We start from the raw sequence: 24,612 nt of genomic DNA on the forward strand, positions 1-24,612 counted from the left end.
TTTAAGTCAATTCAGTGCAATTCTAACAAACACATATGCACGGTGAGTACTGCTGTATATGTTGCACGTTAAGTAAGGGACTGAAAGGGGTGGGAGTAAGGAGGGCAGGTGGCATGGGAAAGATCAGAAATACTAAAGTGAACAGCAAGGTCCCTGTGTTCTGTGTAAGTTCAACGATCATTGTAAGCTCACTGATCATCGGGGGAGGCATACCTCCTTCTCTGCAATATTCAATTAAGCTGCTACATGGAACGATGTGGGGTAGACATGACAGAAATGGCTTGTGTTCACGTTCTTTTCTAAGTTTCTAAGATGATGTCAGGGCTGAACACTAAGGCTTTCAAGAGCAGACAGTGAAAGGCACTCAAAGACATCCCTGGGGTCAGCCTCGTTACAGGAGGTGTCTTGAATCCAAACTTGCTGGGAGGCCACCCTGGGGGAACTCTCAGTCAGTGACTGATATATCCTCATGGAACCACCCAGGAACACAGCCATAATTCTTTAAGAGGAAGCTTGTTCACACAGCAGAGGCAGACATGAGGCTGCTTTTGCAGTCAAGTTTCTTATAGAGAGTCTCAGGGAAGCAGAGCATCATTTCAGGCAGAAGATTTAAACTCCTTTTAATTAACCTCTGTGGCTTCACTGTGAAACTAGTACGGCTCAGAGGAGAACTCCACATGACCCTGCACTTGAGAGGCCCTCCTTTCCCCTCTTTTCAGTTGATTTTTCACTTCTTCTTCCTAAAACCTCATGAAAACAGGTCACGCATGACTTGTGATGTGTGATGCTTCCGCTCGAAGGTTGATACATAAATACACACAACATGTCTGTTTCTTATCACAAGGGAAAACCTCGCATGCTCCCCAGAAGTCAAGGCTGAGGAAGCAGCAAAGATGGATTCACAATCAAAATCACTCAACAATGATCTCACCCTCTATCTCTCTATTTGCTTGTGTAAACATTTGCTGTTGTACTTCCTCTACTGCCTCCAAAGAATTGCTCGGCAAAGGATTATTGGGAATACTGTCTTGGATCAATAAATAACATATATAATAGTAAGAAAATAGCTGCACTAATAACAGGGACCAATATCAGGAACTCTTTCATAATTATATTCTACAAAAATTTTAAGGTGCTGGATGCCAAAGGTGAGGGCAGAATTCGTACCTACAATGGGGTATCTACACAATAAGCCCCTAAGTGTGGATCTAAAACTTGAATATATAAGAATTATGTGGTTTGCTAAAATGCAGATTCTTGGGCCTCTACTCAGAGTACCATGCCAAAATCTGATTTTTAAACAGGAATCCCAGGAGTTTCTGATAGAGGGTTACTGCTGATCAAGTCATAAGAAACAACACTGTGAATATTTATTCAGGATGGCTTTTGTTATGGGCTCATACAACTTTCATGTCATTCTTATGTGAACTCAAGCAATTCAAAGAACAGACTTTAAAAATCACAAACATTCAAAGAACAGCGTGGATTACAAGGGTAAGCCTTTAAAGTGAAAGAACAAGTAGAAGAACCATCCTGATCATTAATGGTAAAGGAAACAAGTTGGTCATGAGCTATATGTGCTGTAGAAATTAATGATGTGGAGGACCAAGCCACGTCACACAGTGAAGCTTTTGTCAAGTGTCTGTGGGTGATTCTCTCCATCTCCCCCAAAGAACTGATCTGGTTAAATGAGGTTCAGCATTTCAAGGAGGAGGATTAGGGAATGAAATATAAACCTTAAGGATAAGCAGGAAGCGCTGGTGATTTAGTCCATTGGGAAATAGTTCATCTTAAAACTAATTTTTCTTTTCTCCCAACTTCTTCCACAAGACAAAGAATTCTTCTGCTACCTCCATTTGTTTGGATATTCTTGATTCCCCGATGAACCTAGAGCACATGTAAATACATTCCCTGGTTGACTGGGAAGAGATATTCCGGGATAAAAGGCAGAGCTAAATTTTGTAGTCAAATTAGGAAGTAGTTTTCAAGGTCAAGCCTTGATTTAGGATGGTACTTTCTATGGACTACATGTTTGTATTCCTCCCAAATTCATATGTTGAAACCCTAATGGCTAATGTGATATTTGGAGATGAGGTCTTTGGGAGGCAATTAGGTCGTGAGGGTGGAGCCCTCATGATGGGATTGGTGTGCTTATAAAAAAATTCTCCTTCCTCTTTCTGCTCCCCATAATGTGAGGATCTAATGAGAGGACGGCTGTCTGCAAACTAAGAAGAGAGCTCTCACCAGACACTGGATCAGTTAGCACCTTGATCTTGGACTTCCCAGCCTCTAGAACTGTAAGAAATAAATGGTTGTTGTTTCAGCCATCAAGTTTATGGTATTTTGTTACAGCAGCCTAAAAAGACTAAGGCAGTGACAGAGGGAACAAAAAACAGCACAAAAAAATCAAATAAAAATGTCTCTTAAGGAAATAAACACAATGGACTCAAACTTCAATTAAAAATCTGCACTGTAAGAATTTAAAAAAATAATGCAATGTTGAGAGTGTAGTAAATAAAAGAAAGAAACCAACTAACATTTTCCCTCGTTATCTGAGGAGATAGTATGATTGAAATTTGGTTAAAAAAAATAAAGCTAAGCTAAGATTTTTGTTACAGGAAGCTATTGAAGAGAAAGGTGAAAAAATTAAACATGGGGCTTAAGTCAATAAAAAATTTATACTATTGAGATTTCTGTATCAAAGCACAGACTGCATAGAACAACTAGGCAAAAGATTGACAAGGAAACAGAAGACTTGAACAATACTATAAACTAACTAGACTAAAGAGACATCTATATATCACTCAGCAACAAATTACATTTTCTCAAGAACACATGGAACAGGATAGATTGCGGATAGGCCATAGTACAAGACTCAATAAATTTTAAAAGATTAGAATCATGCAAAATACATTCTCTAACCACAATGAAATGAAACTAGAAACCAATAATAAAAGGAAGTTGTGGGACTCCTCATGTATGTAGAAGTTAAACACACTTCTAAATAACCCATGGAGTCAATGTAGAAATCACAAGGGAAACGAGAAATACTTTTGAGATAAATGAAACCAAAGTATGACATACGAAAACTTATGAGATGCAGCTAAATCAGTGCTTAAAGGGAAATTTATAGTTGTGCATGACTGTATTTAAAAAGAATAAAAATTTCAAATCAATAACCTACACTTCCACTTTAAGGAGCTGGACAAAGAAGAGAAAAGTAAACCTAAAGCAAGTAGAAAGAAAGAAAGAATAAAGAAGATAGTGGGAATACCAAAATAACAAAAATAGACCTGGGGCTTCCCTGGGCAGTGGTTAAGAATCCACCTGCCAATGCAGGGGACACGGGTTCGAGCTCTGGTCCAGGACGATCTCACGTGCCATGGAGCAACTAAGCCCGTGTGCCACAACTACTGAGCCTGCGCTCTAGAGCTCGCAAGCCACAGCTACTGAGCCTGCGTGCCACAACTACTGAAGCCCGTGGGCCTAGAGCCCATGCTCCACAGCAAGAGAAGCCACTGCAATGAATGAGAAGCCCACGCATCGCAACGAAGAGTAGCCCCCACTTGCCACAACTGGAGAAAGCCCACATGCAGCAACAAAGACCCAATGCAGCCAAAAAAAAAAAAATTAAAAATAAATAAATAAATAAAACCCAGGAGTCTTAAAAAAATATATATATATATATATACATAGACCTATAATAAGTAGAGAGACTGAATTAATAATAATAATTATAAAAATCTTCCCCAAAATAAAAAGCCCAATTTCAGATGGCCCTCATTGGTGAATTCTACCAAACATTTAAACATGAATTAATTTCAAATCTTCACAAACTCTTCCAAAAAATATGCAGAAGGGAACACTTCCCAACTCATTATAGAGCATTATCTTGATGCCAAAACTATCATAAGAAAACTACAGACCCATATTTCTTATAAATATATATGCAAAAATTCTCAACAAAATATTAGCAAACTGAATCAAGCAATGTCTAAAAAGGATTATACAACATGTTGAGCTGGGATTTATCCCAGAAATAGAAGTTTGGTTGACATCTGATAATTAATATAATATTCTATTTCAATAGACTAAAGAACAAAAAACCACATGACTATACTAATAGATTCAGAAAAAGTGTTTGACAAATCCAACACCCCTTTCATGAGTAAAACACTAAATAAATTAGGAATATAAGGGGACTTCCTCAATTGAATAAAAGACATCTGAAAAATCCCCACAGCTAACATAATACATAATGGTGAAAGAATGGATGCTTTCTCTCTAAGTTCAAGAATAAGACAAGGATGTATGTTCTTAGCCACTTCAATTCAACTTGTAGTGAAGGCTCTAGCCAGGGCAATTAGCCAAGGAAAAGAAATAACAGACATCAAGTTTGTAACAGAAGAAGTAAAACTACCTCTATTTGTAGATGACATGATCTTGTATATAGAAAACCCCGAGAAATACAAAAAGAAACATTAGAGCTAATGAGTTCAGCAAGGCTGTAGGGTACAAGATGAATACACAAAAATATCAATTGAATTTATATGCACTAACAATGAACAATCCAAAATGAAATTAAGAAAGTAATTCTATAGGAGCCCAATGCATCAAAAAGAATGAAATCCTTGGAAATTAATATAAGAAATAATTAAGTCATACATACAAATGTATGACTTGTACTCTGAAAACTACAGTGTTGTTGAAGGAAACTAAGACGAATAAATGGAAAGATATCCCTTGTTCATAGATCACAAGACTAAATACAGTTAAGATGGCAATACTCGCCAAATTGACCTAGAGGTTCACAGAATACCCACAAAATCTCAGTTGGCTTTTTCTTAAGAAATTAACAAGCTAATAATAAAAATTCACATGGAAATGCAAGGGACAGAATAGCCAAAACAATCTTGAAAAAGAAGAAAAATTTGGATGAGTCAGTCTTGCTGATTTCAAAGCTTACTATATAGCTACAGTAATCAAACAGTGTGGTACTAGCCTTAAGATAAATGTATAGTTCTATGGACTACAATTGAGGGTATAGAAATAAACACTTCCACTTATGATCAACTGATTTTCAATAAAGATTCCAAGACAGTTCAAAGGAACAAACTAGTCTATACAACAGATCCTTCTGGGACAACTGAATATCTACATGCAAATGAATAAAGCTGGATCTCTGCTCACATCACACCAAAAAAAAAGACTCAAAATGAATCATAGACCTAAATGCAAGAGCTAACACTATGTAACTCTTGGAAGAAAATACAGGATTAAGCCTTCATGACCTTGGCTTAGGCAAAGCCTTCTTAGATATGACATTAAAAGCACATGTGACAAAAGAAAAAAAGATAAATTTGAGTTTGTAAAATTTTTAAACTTTTGTTGTTCAAAGACCATCATCAAGGAGGTGAAAAGATAATCCACTGATTAGGAGAAAACATTTGTAAATCATCTATCTGATAAAGAACTTGTATCCAGAATATCTAAAGAACACTTACAACTCAATAGTAAAACAACAAACAATGGCAAAGAACCTAAATGGGCATTTCTTCAAGAAAGAAATATCCTCAATAAGCACATGGAAAGATAGCTAACATCATTAGCCATAGGGAAAGGCAAATGAAAACCACAATGAGACACTGCTTCAAACTCAGTAGAATGGTTAGAATTAAAATAAACAGATAAAGACAAGTGTTGGTGAGGAGGTAAAGAAATTGCTCATATATTGCTTGTAGGAATGTAAAATGGCATAGCACCTTTAGAAAAAAATCTAGCAGTTACTCAAAATGATAAACATAAAGTAACCATATGACCACATCCACTCCTATGTATATTCCTAAAAGAAGTGACAATATATATTCACATAAAAACTTGTACATGGATTATTCATAATAACCAAAAAGTAAAAAAATCCAAATGTCCATTAACTGATGAATGGACATACAAAATATTCCATACAATGCAATATTATTCTGCAATAAAAAAATGAAAAATTGATACATGCTACAACACAGATAATCCTTGGAAACATTATGCTAAGTGAAAAAAGCTACTAATAAAAAAACCATATATTATATGATTTTATTTATATGAAATGTCCAGAGTAGGCAAATGTATAAAGACAGAAAGTAGATCTGTGGTTGTCAGAATCTAGGAGGATTTGAGGGAGGTAGGGAATGACTGACAATAGGTACAGGCTTTCATTTGGGGGTGATGAAAATGTTTTAAAATTGGTTGTGGTGATGGGTGTACAACTCTGTCAATGCACTAAAAATGATCGAATTGTACAATTTAAAAATAAGCAAATAAGGCACATATTTCATCACTCATTTTATTACTATTAGCTTCTCAGTTAAGCTGTCTGATACATTGATGAAGGAAGTTCTTAGGAAGTCAGCTGCCTCATTTTCCTTGGCCAGTTCCCAAGTAGAGGCTGAAAGGTGGGGTTTGGAGAGTAACCCCAAAGGTTTAATGAGAGAGGAGAGTTGATGGGTCCTTAAATATGAGTATTGTGTTTATGTGTGTATATGTGTGTGTGTGATGTGCTCATGGGATTTTTAAAAATGAATACTGAAAAACAGTGATTAAAAGAGGAGTTAGAACCATTTTATCTTCTCGTTGCTTTTTAAATCAATCTAAAGTTGGTTTAGAATTTAATTGCGTTATTTTAAAACAGTTCATTTTTTACGCTTAATTACTTTCGAACTTGATTATTTCACCCTCAACAAAGGTGTTTTAAAATTAACTCTGGTTTTCTTGTTTTTTAGATTTTAAATTTATTTATTCATTCTTTCTTTCTTTCTTATTTATTTTGGCTGCATTGGGTCTTCGTTGCTGCGTGCAGGCTTTCTCTAGTTGTGGCACGTGGGGCTACTCTTCATCGTGGTGTGCGGGCTTCTCATTGCGGTGGCTCCTGTTGTTGCGGAGCATGGGCTCTAGGCACGTGAGCTTCAGCAGTTGTGGCACATGGGCTCAGTAGTTGTGACGCACAGGCTTAGTTGCTCCACATCATGTGGGATCTTCCTGAACCAGGGCTTGAACCCGTGTCCCCCTGCATTGGCAGGCAGATTCTTAACCACTGTACCACCAGGGAAGTCCCTCTGGTTTTCTTAAGTCCTAAATAGAATAGCTAGAAAATACCACAAATGAGGAAAAGGGAAGAGGTTAAGAAGTAACAACTGTGAATGACCCAGTCTGGTGACTTCCAAAGTCTTCCTGACCGAAGAAGGCCAAGAGACGTTATTCTAAAAAAACATTAAGACCAACAAAACAGAAACGTTGCACATATAGACCCTATTATATACTCCACATGAGCTGCAGGAAACTCTTACCTTAGAATCCAAGAAGGTGATCCTTGAGTTTGGTAATAAGCTATGATTTTCATTTAAAGAACTTCAGTGACTCTAAATATAGGAGATACTTTCAGTAGGTAAGTAAAGTTTACTCCAGGACCCCATCCTACTTTTTAGCTTTGTTACTCAGTCTCTTCTCCCCAACACCTGCATAATACACATTCACGCTTAACGGAAACATCACTATTTCTCACACATCTACCCACCTATGTGCCTTTGCTTATACTCTTCCCTCTGCCTATGATGCCTTTTCAGGGTTTTATCTTCACCTATCAAAACTGCAGCCATCCACCAATGAACCTATCTATGCAGCAGAAACAGACTCACAGACATAGAGAACAGACTTGTGGTTACTAAGGGGGAGGGGGCTTGGAAGAGGGATGGATTGGGAGTTTGGGGTTGGTAGATGCAAACTACTACATATAGAATGGATAAACAACAAGGTCCTACTGTATAGCATAGGGAACTATATTCAATATCCTGTGATAAACCATAATGGAAAAGAATATAAAAAAGAATGTATATATTTGTATAACCGAGTAACTTAGCTCTACAGCAGAAATTAACAGCTACACTTCAATAAAATATAAATTGAAAAGAAAAAAAGACTGCAGCCATCGTTCAAGTAGTTCTGTCTTCAATTCCACTGTCTTTTAGGAAACGTCTTCTGATTTCTCCAATCAGTGCCATCTCTCCCACCTGTGAACTTTACATAGCACTTCCTTTGAACATATCTTATTTAATTTTTTTTCTTATTTAATTTTATGTCACAGAAAGTATGTACTTAAATTGTCCCTACACTAGAATTTAAGTTAGCAATGGATTTGGTTCAGAGCAGGCTCTCAAATATTTGTGAAATGAGAAAGAACACCATCGCTTCTCTCTGACACGATCGATGTCATTTCTCTTCAGTCAATCTTTACCAATTCAATTCCCCGCATGAAGACAAGCCTTCTGACAGACCTGCATATAAATCCTGGCTTAATTCAGGTAAGAGAAGTCCCTGCACTTAGTTCTTACTGTTTTTCTTATCCTGCTGTGTCTATGAATATTCCCTAATTAACCAGCACTCCAAGCCCTGTTATAGTCTCCAACTTTCTCCCATTCCTCTAATTGAGAAAAAAAAAAAAAAAAAAAATCCACTGGTAAAACTGATAAAATAGATTCATATCATTCTCATTATCAGGTATGGATTCAGAGTCAATGTGCAAAATGGGGGGTTTTTGTGGTGGTGGGATGGAGAGGTAAGTAACCAGTTGTCATTTTTATGGTTATTCTGAGACAAAGAGAAAACAATGGTTTAGTATAAAATTGAAATGTTTTTCTACGGAACACCTTAACAAGTAAGACAAGGGAAGAAAAATGTGGAGGCACTTTTCACTCTGGGTTAACTCTAAATATAAGAAAACAATAAAATAGCTAACAGTGAGTGTCCCCAATGTGCCTAGTACTGTGTGAATTAACCACTTTCCATGTATTATCTCTTTCAGTCTTCAAGCTGCCCTATGAAGTAGGTCCTATCTTTCTCCCCCATTTTGAAGAGGAGGAAACTAAGACATAAAAAGTTAAGAAAGTTGTTAGAGGTCACACAGTGAGAGCAAATGTGCAAGTCAAGTTTCCTTATGCAGTCTCAACTCTTCTTCTTTCTTCTGAGGCATAGAGATGTTTGGCCCTTCGCAATATTTCCTGAATGACCTCTGTTGAGGCCACTGCAATTGGATCTCTTCCCTCCCCCAATTATTCCTATACCACCGAAGTATATCAAGAAACAGAAAGAAGACAGTCATTCAATAATCTTATTTGGCCATTTACTAATTCTTCCTTGAATTCAGAAAAAAAAAACCTCTTTGAAGATCTGAAGCCAAATAGGACATATTAGAGATCCAAAGTCAAAGAAGGAAACTAAACTGGCTTTAATCTCTCCTAATCCTGGATTTTGAAATACTCTTCAATTAAGTGTGTTCAGACAAGAACATCTCACATGAAGGACGCCAAGGACTAAGACCAGTAACAGTCTTTGCACATTTGCTCCTTTACTCTGGGGGGAGTATCTGTTAAGTGCCTACTGTGTGTGAGGCATTGTCTTCAAGTCAGACAGACATGGTCTTTATCCAGTGAAGCTTTTAGGATGGAAGAGAGAAGCACTAAAGCAATGTCTTTAATGATGTGATTTCAATTACGATAAGTGCTCTCAAGAAATGTAGGGTGCTTTGAGATCTTAAAGAGGGGAACCTCACCTGATCTGAGATGCCAAAGACAGATTCCCTTGAGGACAAGACACTTAAACCAAGATTTCGCAGGTAAAGAGAGGAAGATCGGAAGCCTGTAACTTAAAACGGAAAAGTTTTAAGAGACACTAAAAGTCTAAAAAAGAGAAATTGGGCCTAAATACTGAACTGAAATATACAAATGATCGAACTTTAGAATATCTTTAAAAGAGTGCAGGTTTATTCTTTTCAAATACGTAATGTAGCATAAATAAAAGCGATTAGAGTGTTTTCAGAGATAACACAAACTTGTTTTAAGGACTAGGTATGAACTCATTAGAATTGCTCTGCAGAGTCCCATTTGTATCTTTAAAAAAATTCAAAAGATAGTGTCCTTAAGAAGAGATCTGTCTGACAAAAACCCGTGCATAGACTAGATGCTCAGTAAATACCTCCTGTAAGGGTGACTGAAATACGCCTTCTGATATAGATTTTACAGCTATATATATGTATATATGTACATATATATATATATATTCTTTTTCATATTCATTTCCATTATGGTTTATTAGAGCATATTGAATATAATTCTCTGTGCTATATAGTAGGACCTTGTTGTTTATCTATTTTATATATAGTAGTTTGTATCTGCTAATCCCAAACTCCTAATTTATCCCTCCCCGCTTACCCCTTTGGTAACCATAAGTTTATTTAAGACGAACAAACTTTTATTTGCAGCTCTCATAACTGCTGGCTTTCACTTTTGTATCTGATCTCTAGTTTTGTTTTGTTTTTTAATCCCCAAACAAGCTTTGATACCAAAATACACTGTTTTGCCCACCATGTCACTCAGCTTAGACAGTACCTGAGCTAGAATGAGCTTTTGGCACACTTGTTTTTCATGAATGCACAAAGCAAATCCATATTCAGATTCCATCAGGGATCACGTGCTTCACTTTAAATATACACACACTCTCACACGCACAAAGCAAATACACAGAACAACCTGCAAATTCCAAACAAGTTTTAACCTACATTTACAATAATTATGAACTAGAAACTCTCCAACCCCCATTTTATGCCTCTGTAAGTGCTTTGCTATTATCAAGTAATTACTTAAAAGTTCATTTCTGCTACGGGAGTTGCAGAGACACACCGTGGAACAAAGGCTGTACATAGTACATTTGAGTTCTGAAAACCGAACGAACCACAGTTAATTGTTCAGCGATCACGAATAAATATCATTGGGAAAGCAAGGACCTTTTTGCTCAGTAAGTGCTCAAGGATACATTGATCAAAATGTATGCAAAACAAAACAGCTATGTTATAAGCAGCCGCATTCATAAACCTCAGACACAAAAATTAAAAATTAGGAGATATCTCTGGGAAAGGTTTCCATTTATCTTAATGCTTTCCCTTCCTTGCTCTGTGCCACAAAGCTGTAGCCTGGGGAAGCCTGGCAACGGCTTGCTTCCAGCCTTTCCAAAGCTCCTGCAAAGGTAGGTTCTGAGTGTTCCCTGGCTGGCTGATTCTCTGTGGTTACTTCCACCTTCCCTGGCTGAGATGCTGTTCCCTAGGCACTGAGAACACTGCCGAGTTAGATAGGAGTTTTGTTTTGTTTTGTTTTGAATGCTGAACTCAGGACTGTATTTTCACAAAGAACATTATCTCACTATCAGGTTCTTTTTAATTCCCTGATTCTTACAAGCATAATTACCCAGGAATGCTCCTATGCAATCAGCTAGCTAGCCCATTTGAAAAGCTATATCCTGTTTCATGATGCTGTCGGGAGAGAAGAGGTAGGCTGGAGAAGTTTTGAGGTAGGATGCAAAAGGAAGACACAGGCAGAAAATATGTAACCTGAAAATTCACATATTTCACACCCAAGCAGGATTTCTCCATTTCGTTTTCCATTAAAAGCTGAGTAATTGCAATATGAAAGCGTGAATACAGATTGAAAAGTAACAACTAACAGCATATCATTCTGTGAGGAGTTGAAAATGAAAAGTAAATTAACTGAGTGTTGGCAAGTATCAATATCCCGGTAATATAAAACCCATCAGAACTCATGTGTGTAATACTGCCTCAAACAACTCACTGGAAATGGAAATACAATACATTAACTTAATGTCTGAAGATTTTTAAGGTCAGGGAATTGGTATTTGTTCACAGCAAAAAGGCAGTGATGACTCAGCTCCTTCAGATATATGTGAAATTTGTTACACTTATCATCCAGGTATCATTATCTTATGGTTCCTGCAGGGATCCCAGCTTTTAATTTCCTGAACACACTGAAAACCTCAATGACAATGTTAGATGTCATGGTATTTCATTTTAAGGCGAAAAAGATAAATGTTCCAAAATGGAAGGCCCTCTTTGTTTACTTGACCACATTTCTAAGGAAATTTAGGTAGATATGAGAGATGTTGGTCCAAAGCCTTATCAGGATAAAGGAAATTGGACAGGGCTATGGTAAGTGGAAACCAGTAATATTAAGGGTGGCCAAACACATACTCACGTTTACTCACAGGTATATAGAGAACTTGCCTCACAAATGAGTCAGCAAGAAAAGTAAATTACCTTTAAAATGGAAAATTGAGAAATGAGAAAATGTAAATGAGAAATGAATAATAACTTATTGACCAATGTGACTCATGTGCCAGGAAAAGTTTATAGTAATACATGAAATATGGGGGCAATTTTAACCACATGGTATTCAAGAGGCTGCTCAGCATTTGAATTATTTTAAATACATGTTTAAAATATAGTTCTGCTTGGTTAATTAGTTTAAAGACTGAACAGCAAAACAATCATTATCCCTTCATATATGCAAGAAATTCCTAAACATTTGCTTCTAAGCTAGTTTGAAAACAGTGTGGGAAGAACAGATAAAGTTCCCCAAGGAGACATAATATCCTGTTACTAACCAATTGTTATATTCAAATGTCTCTAGAAGTTAATTTTAAAAATCAGTGTAATTGCTACCATGTTTCTTTGATCAATGATGACAGATTAAGGCAGCTAGCTGCACTAGAGCAAGTCATTTTCCCCGTCTCTTAGTCTCCTCTGTCAGCAGCCACTCTACCCTGCTTCCAGGTTGGTGAGGAACAGGTGAGAGAGTGTAAGAGAAATGATGGGTCTCCATGGGAAAATCTCATGAAGTAAATTTCAGCGAGTACTTTCACTGATCACCAACAAAAATTTCTAAGCATCACAGAAAATTCACATCCACCAAAAATACTAAGTGGGCTCCAAACCAAGAGATACAAACATTACAACAGACTACTCAGGTGAAAACTAAGGTCACCAATGGGATGTGATAGTTAGATTCCACATCTTCATTGCTAATGGTTGGTGGCTTGGAACAGAGAGGATGAAGATGCAGGAAGTTGCCAAGCTGCTCTGTAATCTAACAATGTGTTAGGGTCACTGTTCTACCCTCCACTGTCCCATGTCACTGTCTTAGTTGGGAAGGGGTCCCCACGGCAAACCAAATGAAATTGAAGAGAGGTATGGGTACTTCCCACCCCCATCTGCTCACAGGAACTGATTAAGAACCAGACTGGGATAAAGACAGAGTCAGGTTTGAGTCATGAGCAAATCAGTTTCCTCAACTTTAAAATGTGATTTAGGGCTTCCCTGGTGGCACAGTGATTAAGAATCTGCCTGCCAATACAGGGGACACGAGTTCGAGCCCTGGTCCAGGAAGATCTCACATGCCGCAGAGCAACTAAGCCAGTGTGCCACAACTACTGAGCCTGCGCTCTAAAGCCCGGAAGCCACAACTACTGAAGCCCATGCGCCTAGAGCCCACGCTCCGCAACAAGAGAAGTCACCGCAATGAGAAGCCCGCACACCACAATGAAGAGTAGTCCCCACTCGCCGCAACTAGAGAAAGCCCACGCTCAGCAACGAAGACCCAATGTAGCTAAAAATAAATAGAAAAAATATATTAAAAAATAAATAAAGTAAAATGCGATTTAATAATGGCAACCTCAAGATTAAATTAAACCATGCATATAAACAAGTTAGAACAACAGGCACAGAGTGCTTTACTCAACAAATGAAAAGTGCTTTTATTACTGCTATTATCATCTTCAGCAAATGGAGATGTTTGCTCACTGGTGAGCTGGAAAGAGGAGGTGGGAGGGCAGAAGCAGTCCAAAGCAGTCCACCTCTCCTGCAGGCTGGAGTTCCAGGCAATGCCCAGGGACTGGGTCTATGGGGTGCCAGGTCCTTGACCTACAGAAGTGTCCATTCTCGGGCAAGGACATGCAGACTGCACTCTCGCCTTGGCAGGAGGAGGGATAACTGCAAACTGAGTGAGCCTGGAAAGGATGATGAGCTTTCACCCCGAATGAGAACAGAATTTTCTGGTTAGTAATTTAAAAAAATAAAATAAAACCTCATTAGGAAACTCTTAGGACAGAATTATGAGGCTCGAACACTGCAGTAACAGAAACCTCATAACTCGTTGTATTGAGAAAACACTGAAGCTTTCTTGACTTTACGGAAATAAGTAGAAAGCTGGAGGGAGCTGAGGTCTGGGAATCAGTCACCAGTTGTTGATGGCCTAATGAGGGAAAAAGCAGACGCTTTATCACACAACTAACTCATTCAGCTTGTAAATGAGGAGAGAACATGAGTTTTCGGTTAAAGGATGACATTCTTTGTTCACTGAATTTACTGTCTGCCCCCTCTAGCATGCTCCCCTGGCTCGTCACCCATTCCAAAAACTGATGCTTGCAGGCGATGTGGCGAAGGGGCCCTGGAGAAGACTATTACGTACTGATCACTGGACTATGGGTCCAGGACTGTGGACACTCCTGGCGGCAGTCTAGGCTCTGGCTTTCATGAGTTGACTTGGGTAAGAATGACCCTCCCTGAGTTTCAGTTTTCTCATTTGTAAAACGGGGACAATAGTAGCTATTTTATCGCATTATTTTGAAATTTAATTTTTGTAAGGTTTAATTTTTTTGATTTGTATAAAGCATACAAAGTAGTAACCTGTAAGTTGTTTCAATTATTATTATGTCATTTGTACATTCAGAGGGGATTTCTCTGAATTTCCAGAGAGGGCTTTCTCTTTACACTTTATTCTTTCTCATAGCACGCTCTTCTGTCCCTCAATATTTACTAATGTGTGTTTACTGAAGCATCTTTTCCTGCAGATGATACCTGTCTAAGGGCAGATATCATGCTTGTTTTGTTCATCACTGCTCTGCAAGGCCGTGCCCATTGCTGGGTAAGAGTCAGCACCTGGTAAATACTGTGGGATGAGGGCCCACCAACCCCAGTCACTGCCCAGCCCACTCTAGACGTCAGAGAAGCGTGGTCCCAGGTGCTCCAGGATACCCTCCTTTGACACACATGCTGCTGGTCTAAACCCTTGGCCGGAGGAGGTTGGCTCGATTTTGTCACTTTAGACAGGAGTCAATAGGTATTTGTCAAGCTCCTCTTGTCCGTCAGACTATGTGGATGTGAGAATTCAAAGGAAGACACAATTCAGGCTTCTGCCTCGCAGGAATTCTGATTGCGAGTGCAGCAGGAAGTTGGCAGAGGACATATTCATGATGCTGGAGGCACTGGGGCAAATTTCATAGCACGCGGCCGGCCCCGTTATAGCTCCACGCCCTGAATGCAGACTGTGGGCTGGGCACTATGTTTGGTGCTTTGCATATTTACCTCATTTCCATCTCCATAAACATCTCGCAGGAGGCATTACATGTACCGATGAGGAAGTACAAGTTCAAAATGTTTAAATAACTTGCTCACGGGCACTCAGCTAGTAGATATCAGAGCCCAAATTTGAACCCAGGCCTGTTTGACCCCGAATCCTCTGCTCTAAGCATTACTGCATGTCCCTACTGCCCTGGCTTTTCTGAGGAGTAGGGGCACTGTGCCAGTGAGGGATGCAGGGGACCAGAGACCAGGCCTCCTGGAATTCAACACGGCTGCTAGGAACAGAGTAATATGATGTAGGATGGGCATATACATTGGGGTCAATTGGGGTCAATGACAAAATCTCTAAGTTTAAGTAGTGAAAGGAAATTCTCCTCTTGGAACAGTGATTGGTCGTGAGGTAGAGCAGGGTTTGGCTTGGGGGAAAGACTATGGGATTGGAGACCACCTAGGGAGGATTATAAACCTGCAAAAAAGGACAATTCTTGTGTCATTTATTCCTTTGTGATTCCCAGCCTGGTAGTAGAGATGTAGAAGATATTAAAGTATAATTAAATATAATTAAGTTTATAAGGTTATTCTGCACTCCTCAAGCACAAATTCATAATAAAAGAGAAGAAAATAATCCTTACCAGCAAATTGGTCCATGCATATTAACACTTCACTTTTTTACAACATATTTTTTGAATATTTTCCTATTTGTTTAGCAAGGTTATCCTGGGAAATATACTCTCAGGGATCTGCCCCTCTGGGTGGGAGTACTGAAAACTCATCAGCACAGCTGATGGGCACATTCACAGAACAAAACACATATAAATACTGAGAAGACCCTCAAGGAAATATATACGGGACATGCATTTCACTGTAAATGAAACCTGTGTTGACCTCCTCTATATAGGGAAATTCTGGTGCATATCACAGCACTTCATATATAAGCAGCTGGGAGGGTATTTTAGACTGAGCGTTAAGTGTAAGATAAAAATACATATCTTAGTTTGTTATCAGGATGCAGAATATAAGAATCCAGTACATGTGAAAACAGAGATCTTAGAATGTCTAAAGGTCAGGAAGAAAAATGTATCATAAAAGGATAAACCCTGCTTCTTTCTGGTACTATATTTTCAATGCTCGTTATTTAAGTACAAGCTGGTGAACTGTTCAGAGCTGTTCAATTTCACAAACATACAGTGGACACGTATTACGTACGAAGCTTGGTGTTAGGTGTTGTGATGATCCAAAGATAGGGCAAGACCTTGGGGGTACAGAAATCAATGGGATAGAAGCAGACCCCAGTAAGGGCTCTGAGAGGAAAAATAAAAAACATGCACTCTAAATATCTAATGATTTAAATAGACTCTATCCCTTTATGAGAAATGTAAAACTTCTGAAATTCCGACTCCTTTTTGAAATTGAGGTGCAGTTTTATTTCATGGGGCTCTAATAAAGAGCAAACTCCTTTTATTGAAATGGCCAAGCGATTACCCTTGAAAGTTGCAAATGAACAAACACAGTTCATTATTCTCCCATCATTGAGACTTTGGTGAGTTGAAGGCTCTTGGCCTAACTCATTCATACACAATCTAGTCCTTTGGAAGGAAAGCAGAAGTCACTATGGAACTGCGGGATCCTGGAAATGCTTTTCCCAAAACAGCACGTGACAGGCATAGCTACCACGAGGGTAGATGGGGCAGCAGCAGACAGCTGGAGAGAGCCTGCAATTCTCACTAATGACTTGGAAGCCCAGTGAAGCTTACCAAAGTCTGAGAGTTACTGAGAAAACATAAGCCATCACAACAAGACTTCTGTACATTAATTCTGATTAGTAAAGTTTGGCTTAAGTGATTTATCACCCTGTCTCACAGTATGCATACTGAGAGTAATGAAGTCTTTGCAATATGAACTTTCCTTATAGCACAGGGCTAGTAAATCTTTGTTGAAAAGCATGTCGAAGCTGCCTGGATGATTATTTTTTTTAGTTTTTGGCTGACACCTGGCAGAGCCAACAAATAAATGAAATGAAAATTTGCCACCAACCCTGAGTCCACTGAATCTTTTGTTCAAGGGCTCAGAAACCTTGCACTATGTTCTTTTTTTCTTTCTTTCTTTTTTTCTTAACAAATCAAGCAATAAATATCTACCATCCCTTCTATCAAGGAAGAGGCTGCTTTGGGGTTGGAGTAGATTCCAATAGCTGTTTAGTAATGAGGAAAACAAGCATGAGGGTCGAGCTGAATAGCAAGCCAGGAGTAAAGTGGCAGCTCATCTGCGCCTCTCGGATTTACCACATGCTTCATGTGCACCTGTATCCCTAAGCATTCTTGCAGAAACATAAAGCATGGGGGAGGCCGAGTGGTGAAGAGCAGGGACTCAGAAGTCAAGCAGTCTGGGTTCAAATCCTGATGCCATCTCTCATTATCTGTCACCCTGAACAAACTAACTGGCCTATTGTGTCTGTCTCCCCATCTGCCAAATTGAGATAAAAAGGGATGGGCATCTTAGGTAAGGTAATACACATAAGCACGGAGGACTGTGCCTTGCACATGGTAGAAACTTAATGAATGTCAGCTATGATTACTCTTACTGAGGGAGAAGCAGAACCAAGTGTGTTCTAAATACCTGGCTGGAATCGGCCCAGTTTCATCTTCCAAAGCCCCAGATTCACAGACTGCACATGCTAGCAGAGTTTAAGGACGAGCTCTTTTGGAATGAGAAACTGGGTGCAGGGTAACTTCTTCTGTGTGAACCCTCAGAGGCAATCAAGTCTTGACACTGATGGTGTGAATACCAACTCTAAGCTGTTTTGCATCTCAGCTACAGAAGTTTATTCCACATGTAACAGATTCCAGTGGAAGATTCCACATGTCCCTCCCTCCAACTTTATATCCTTCACTGCCATTCTTCTCAGACTATCTTCCCACACCGCCCCGCTCACATAAACACACACACACACACACACACACACACACACACACACACACACACACACACACACACACACCCCTCTTGCATACTATGCTTTTTACTTCGAAGATGCCTGCTTGGAATGGCTTCACCTGTCTATACACTCATCTCCACTCCTGCCCCACCTCCATCTTCTTCTCCTCACAGCACCCAGGTGACCTTTCAAAAAACAGCTGGTTCACATCACTCTCCACTTAAAACCTTCTCCTGGCCTCTTGCTGCCCTTATGACAAAATCTAAACTCCTATGTGCTCCTGCCCTCCTCCCTCTCTGATAACATCTCCCACCCACCCCCTGGCTGCTGCCTCAGCATCTTCTCCTCTGGTCCTTGACGTTGCTAAGTTGGCTCCAGCCTCAAGGCCTTGCATTTCTGTTTCTTTTACTGGAACTCTGTTCCTCTGCTCTTCCCATGGCAAGATCCGTCTCACCATTCAAGTTCCAGCCAGAAGCTCCCCTCTCTTGTGGCCTTTCCCAGCCACCTTCTCTAAAGCAGCCCCTGATGGCCGCACCCCATCCGTCTCTATCATTATCTTTGCTATTTTTCTATCTTATTTGTTTCCAGCACTTATTACCCTCTGATGCGTTCTATATTTTCCCCTTACTTGTCCTATTGTCTTTCTACTCTCACATACATGTTCCAGGAGAACAGAAACCTTGCTTGGCTTGTATACTGTATCTTCTGCACCTATAGTACAACCTTGCCCATAATCTTACTCCATAAATACTTATTGAACAAGTACATGAAGGAGTGAGGGAGGGAGGGGATCTACAACTCTAAGTAGTTCTTTGAGGTTCTACTCAAGAATAAGCAGAATAAGAGTTCTTCTCCTTTTCTATGAAGCCCTCTCTAATGGCTTCACCTAATGTGAACTCCCAATGCACCTACTCTCACAACTAGGCATTTTCTCATGAGCACACTTGTCCTGTTTTATCTGAAGAAATGTGCATCTTCTCTCCCCCACTCACCTAACTTCCTTGAGAGCAGCAACCTTGACCATCTCAGAGACAGCTGCAAGTCAGGAGTAATCAGAAGTTCATGTACTCAGCTAGGGGAGAGGCTGCTTGGGTCTCACTAAGCGTCTATATACTCTTATTTTAGGCACAGTTTCAGCATCCAAGCAGATTCTGACGATGAGAAATGATAGTTAAGAATAAGAGGTAAAGAAGGCAGCTATAAAAGAAAAAAGTAGGTATAAGAGGTCAAAAGGCATGTGTGGGAGGGGGCTGGCATTACATGGTGAGGGCCAACACTCCGCCTACCTCAACAATGTCATGAAAGCGACTTCATTACAGCCCATGGGATCATGGATGTGCTGGGGATCACAACCAGTTTTTTCTTTTTAATTGGGGTATGGTTGCTTTACAACGTTGTGTTAGTTCCTGCTGCACAATGAAGTGAATCAGCTATATGTATACATATATCCCCTTCCTCTTGGACCTCCCCCCCCCAATCCCACCCATCTAGGTCACCACAGAGCATCGAGCTGAGCTCCCTGCGCTATACAGCAGGTTCCCGCTAGCTGTCTGTTTTACGCATAGCAGTGGACATCCTCAATCTCAGTCTCCCAGTTCATCCCCCTCTCCCCTCCCCATGTCCACACGTCTGTTCTCTACGTCTGTGTCTCTATTCCTGCTCTGAAAATAGGTTCATCTGTACCATTTTTCTAGATTCCACATATATGTGTTAATATACAATATATATTTTTTCTATTTCTGACTTATTTCACTCTGTATGACAGACTCTAGGTCCATCCATGGTTGGACAAACTCTAGGTCCATGGTCTTCTCAGGGTATATGCCCAGTAGTGGGATTGCTGGATCATATGGTAGCTCTATTTTTAGTTTTTTAAGGAACCTCCATACTGTTCTCCATAGTGGCCACACCAAGAAAATCATAATTTGAAAACATACATGGAGCCCAATGTTCATAGCAGCACTACTTCAATGGCCAACACATGGAAACAACCTAAATGTCTATCAACAGGTGAATGGGTAAAGAAGATGTGGTACATATATACAATGGAATACTAGTCAGCCATAAAAAAAGAATGAAATAATGCCATTTGCAGCAACATGGATGGGTCCAGAAATTATCATACTAAGTGAAGAAAGTCAGACAAAGACAAATATCATATGATATCACTTATACATGGAATCCTAAAAAAATGATGCAAATAAACTTATTTACAAATCAGAAATGGACTCACAGACATAGAAAACAAACTTCTGGTTATCAAAGGGGAAAGGAGGAGGAGGGATAAATAAGGAGTTTGGGGTTAACGTATACACATTACTATATATAAAACAGATAAGCAACAAACACTGTACAGCACAAGGAGCTATATTCAATATCTTGTAATAACTTATAATGGAAAAGAATCTGAAAAACAGTATATATATATATAACACTTTGCTATAAAAGAAACCGTACACCAGAAACTAACATAACATCGTAAATCAACTATACTTCAATAAAAAAAGATATTATTGGGATAAATAAAAAAGGAGTCCTTTGAGGTAAAGCACTTAAAAGTATAGGTTTCAGTTGTAAGAATTCTCCCCTTTGGGTGGGACAACTTTTTCCAATGAGGTCAAATAAATAAGGCATTCTTGTTGTAAGCTTAGCACAGCCCTGGGCACATACTTTTTACTGATGGAACTGTTTCCTTGGGGGAACCGGCAGCCTAGAATGTGAAATGTAATCTCCGCAATCCCTGATTCACTTTGCTAAGGGACAACCATTTGATCTGATATTTTCTGGGATAGTGATGGGGTTTGGTGATTGGCACTTCTGAGCTTTCTACTAAAGTTTCTTCCTGGGATGTTGAGACCATGCCCTTAGGAAAGAAATGAACTCCCTGGATAGTAACACTAAACAAAGGGGTGAGAAGAAGCAGTGGAACATTCTCATCTCCAGATGTGAAGCAGTCCAGAGGGGATGTCCTCTTCAGAAGCTTATTCTGTGGTCAGCAGGTGCAGGATGGTAAGGAGGAAAGAGCACAGAGCTAGGAGGCAAAAATCATTGCAAGAGAAACTGACACTTATTATTTCTTTCGTACTAGGAACTGTGCTGAGTACTTTTTAACCATTAACTCACTGCATATTAAGAATAGTTCTACTAGGTCTTTTCTATCACCACCGCCACCACCACCACCACCACCATCATCATCACACTGAAGAAGAAACTGAGGAAGAGAGAGCTCAGTAACTGACTAAGATTAGCCAGGTAGTAAACAGAGGAGCCAGGCCTCAAATCCAGACTTGGTCCCACCACTTTCTAGTTGGATGTCTTACGCATCACCTAAAATTTCTGGGCTTCAGCTTTCTCATCTATAAAATGGGAATAATCCCCACTCTCTCCCTCACAGAGTTGTGTGAAGTTCCAATGGTGCCCTCAAATCCCTGTGGAAACTTCTACATGACATACAAAAGTAAGCTCTATATATCTGACTACACAGATGATTTCTATGTGAACGCCCTTGTAGCACAAAAAACATGTTTTCCTCAAGTCTAAGAAACCCATTTATAAAAGGAAAATGTACCTAGACTTTATACAACAAGTTCATATTTTTTTTTCCCCTCATCAGAGTCTTCAATATCGATTTCAAACTTGTTCTCCAACTATGAGCTTCTAAGAAAAAGTTACCCTGCGGAGATTGTTCTCTTAGGAAACTCCAAATAAAATACAGATCTTTTAAATGAATGAGGCCATTTGTATTCCCGTGGGTTACTGATGCATTTTGCTTCCATATTTCAAATATTTTCCTAAAGGCTTTTTCTTCTTTTGATTCATATAGGTCTGGCATGTTGAACTTAGTTATAAACTTGAGACTAGTCATGCATCCCTGGGTCATTTGTTTTGCATCCTGTTCTCAATAATATATAATAGGACCTACTTCAGAAGAAAAGTCTACATTTCTCAGAACATACTTGAAACAACATTTTTGGCAATCAAGGAAGGCAAGAAATATGCCAAACCTTTTACTCCTATTCTCTATGCAAATACACAGCTAAGGAAGAATTGCTTAAGAAATGGTCAAAGGGGCTTCCCCAAACTGAGAACTCTCCATCCACGAAGGGGCCTCCATAATGGAAATGGTAGGGCTTGGCTAGAACCATAGAGACCAGAGTTTAAATCATGGCTCTATCCCTTCACCAGCAATGTGAGTCTTAGGGAAAAGACTTAAACTCTGAGTCTCAGTTTCCTTAGCTATAAAATGGGAATAATGATATCCTATACATTGCCTGTCACTTGTAGGTGCTCAATAAAATGTTAGCCAAAAAAGAGGATGTATTCATTTACTTTGAGAAGATTTGATGGATCACTATGTAAAGGCTATCAGTTAAGCTATAACTTAATGCAGTTGTAAGAGAAGACCTCCATAGAGTCATTTCTAACCAGAACATCTACCCATCAATGACACAGTTAAATGTGACAGCAGACAAGTTCTCAGCAATTGAGCTAATTTATGAAAACACTGTGTAAACCATAAGCACATCCAAGAGGATGCAATGAGATAGGTTTAATGAGATAGAATACTGGAGCAGGGGAGGTGTTAAAAGGAACAGAGTGAAGTAAGGAACAGGCACAGAGAAGAAAAGAAGAGGATAAACTAAAAAGTGAAGGGAACAAAATTCACACAAATTCAATATTGGTCATTCAAGTGATAAAGGGGAAGAACATGGGGAAAAGAAATCACTAAATCTCAGTACTACAGGGTGGGCACACTAGGAAAGAACTACTCAGTAACTGTGATAAAGCTCATGAGAACTCAGGTGGCCTTATTGGGGGAACTGGGCCCCAGCAGCTGGTGGTACTAAGAAAGGAGGGATGTCTGACAGTATTGAAGCCTGATATAGGTTTTTAGTCAAAACTTTTTGATAGGGACTTCCCTGGCGGTCCAGTGGTGAAGACTTTGCCTTCCAGTGCAGGGGGTGCAGGTTCGATCCCTGGTCAGGGAGCTAAGATCCCACATGCCTTGTGGCCAAAAAACCAAAACATAAAAAACAAAGCAATATTGTAAAAAATTCAATAAAGACTTTAAAAAAAAAAAAAAAAAAACTTTTTGATAATCCTGGCCACTAGGAAGCTGGGAGGAAAGCGAGTTTGTTGTTCTTATAATTAGATACCAAAGAGCATGGTATCTGACTCAGCAGAATAGAGAAGGAAGCCCATTTTCACTGCACCCATGGCTCACTTCCTTGCACTGTGCATGAGAGGGTCAATAGCAAGATGGTTATGTCTCTCATCATACATCATCGTGCACTGAACACGGTCTGCTGGCCACCCAATTCAGAAGAGCATATCACCAAAGCATGGCACCCCAAACCACCATCAGCCCCTTGGGTTGTCTGGAACATATGTGTAATCTGAACAAAAAATTGTGTTGGTTCTGAAAATGTGGCCCAAGGCAAGCTCCTGAAGTCCCCACTGATCTGACTACCCCTCTGTCCTATACAGAAAATTACAGAGCTGTTGCTGGTGTGTCTTGGAAAGTGAGATTTGGAGGGTGCGAGTGGTGGGTGGGTCGGGGGAGAAGGTGGTGGAGCTGGGTTCCACAGTGGGGAAGGCCTCACAAACCATGTACTGGCCCAAGAAGGCTAGGCTCTCCCAATGAATTATTTTAAAAACAATGTATGTCCTGGCTATTGTAAATAGTGCTGCAAGAGGGCACGGGGAGGGGGAAGGGTAAGCTGGGACGAAGTGAGAGTTGCATGGACATATATACACTACCAAATGTAAAATAGATAGCTAGTGGGAAGCAGCTGCATAGCACAGGGAGATCAGCTCGGTGCTTTGCGACCACCTAGAGGGGTGGGATAAGAAGGGTGGGAGGGAGATGCAAGAGGGAGGGGATATGGGGGTATATGTATACATATAACTGACTCATTTTGTTATACAGCAGAAACTAACACACCAGGGTAAAGCAATTATAGTCCAATAAAGATGCTAAAAAATGAAGAATATATGTTAAAATGTAGTATATTTCTTAGCAAAATAGGGGTTACCCTGTGGGAGTTGTGTGTTGATAAAGATGACCTGGAAAACATCACTCTCAGAAGCCTTCTTACACCAATGAGCTCTCTCTCCACCACCTCAATCCCCCCAATCTTTCCTGGACCACACACACAAACATTACCCAATACTCTCTCTTGTTTTAGGCTAATCAATAAAAAATGGGTATCGATTACCCCTCCAGGACCCAGGAACCTGGATGTCAAGCATGAAAACATGAAAGTTGAGGGTGGGGAGGTGGTCTAGGACTCTGACCAACCCCGTTACTGTCTAACATTAATAGCATTTGAGAAGGTGCCCGTAAGCACATGAGGTGTCAGTCTCAGGGGTGAAACTCCATATGAATGAGGTCATATTTATTTATTCCATCTAATGCCTGATACACTAC

The 24,612-nt window shown here is 39.6% G+C and overlaps 1 protein-coding gene across 8 annotated transcripts in view; it reads right to left on the bottom strand.

Moving 5' to 3' along the window:
* Nucleotides 1–24,612, bottom strand: part of FAT3 (FAT atypical cadherin 3) — a 708,211-nt gene that overhangs the window by 290,473 nt on the left and 393,126 nt on the right. The window contains exon 5 of one of the 8 annotated variants that reach the window (XM_032640652.1): nucleotides 6,820–7,135. The exons of the other annotated variants lie outside the window; for them this stretch is intronic. Within the exon in view, the coding sequence (XP_032496543.1) occupies nucleotides 7,116–7,135 (20 nt within the window). The 3' untranslated portion in view covers nucleotides 6,820–7,115. Of the gene's footprint in view, nucleotides 1–6,819; nucleotides 7,136–24,612 lie in introns of those variants that run through there. 8 annotated transcript variants of the gene reach the window in all.

The sequence above is a fragment of the Phocoena sinus genome, chromosome 8 (genome assembly GCF_008692025.1).
Source record: "Phocoena sinus isolate mPhoSin1 chromosome 8, mPhoSin1.pri, whole genome shotgun sequence".
Taxonomy (NCBI): Eukaryota; Metazoa; Chordata; class Mammalia; order Artiodactyla; family Phocoenidae; genus Phocoena; species Phocoena sinus.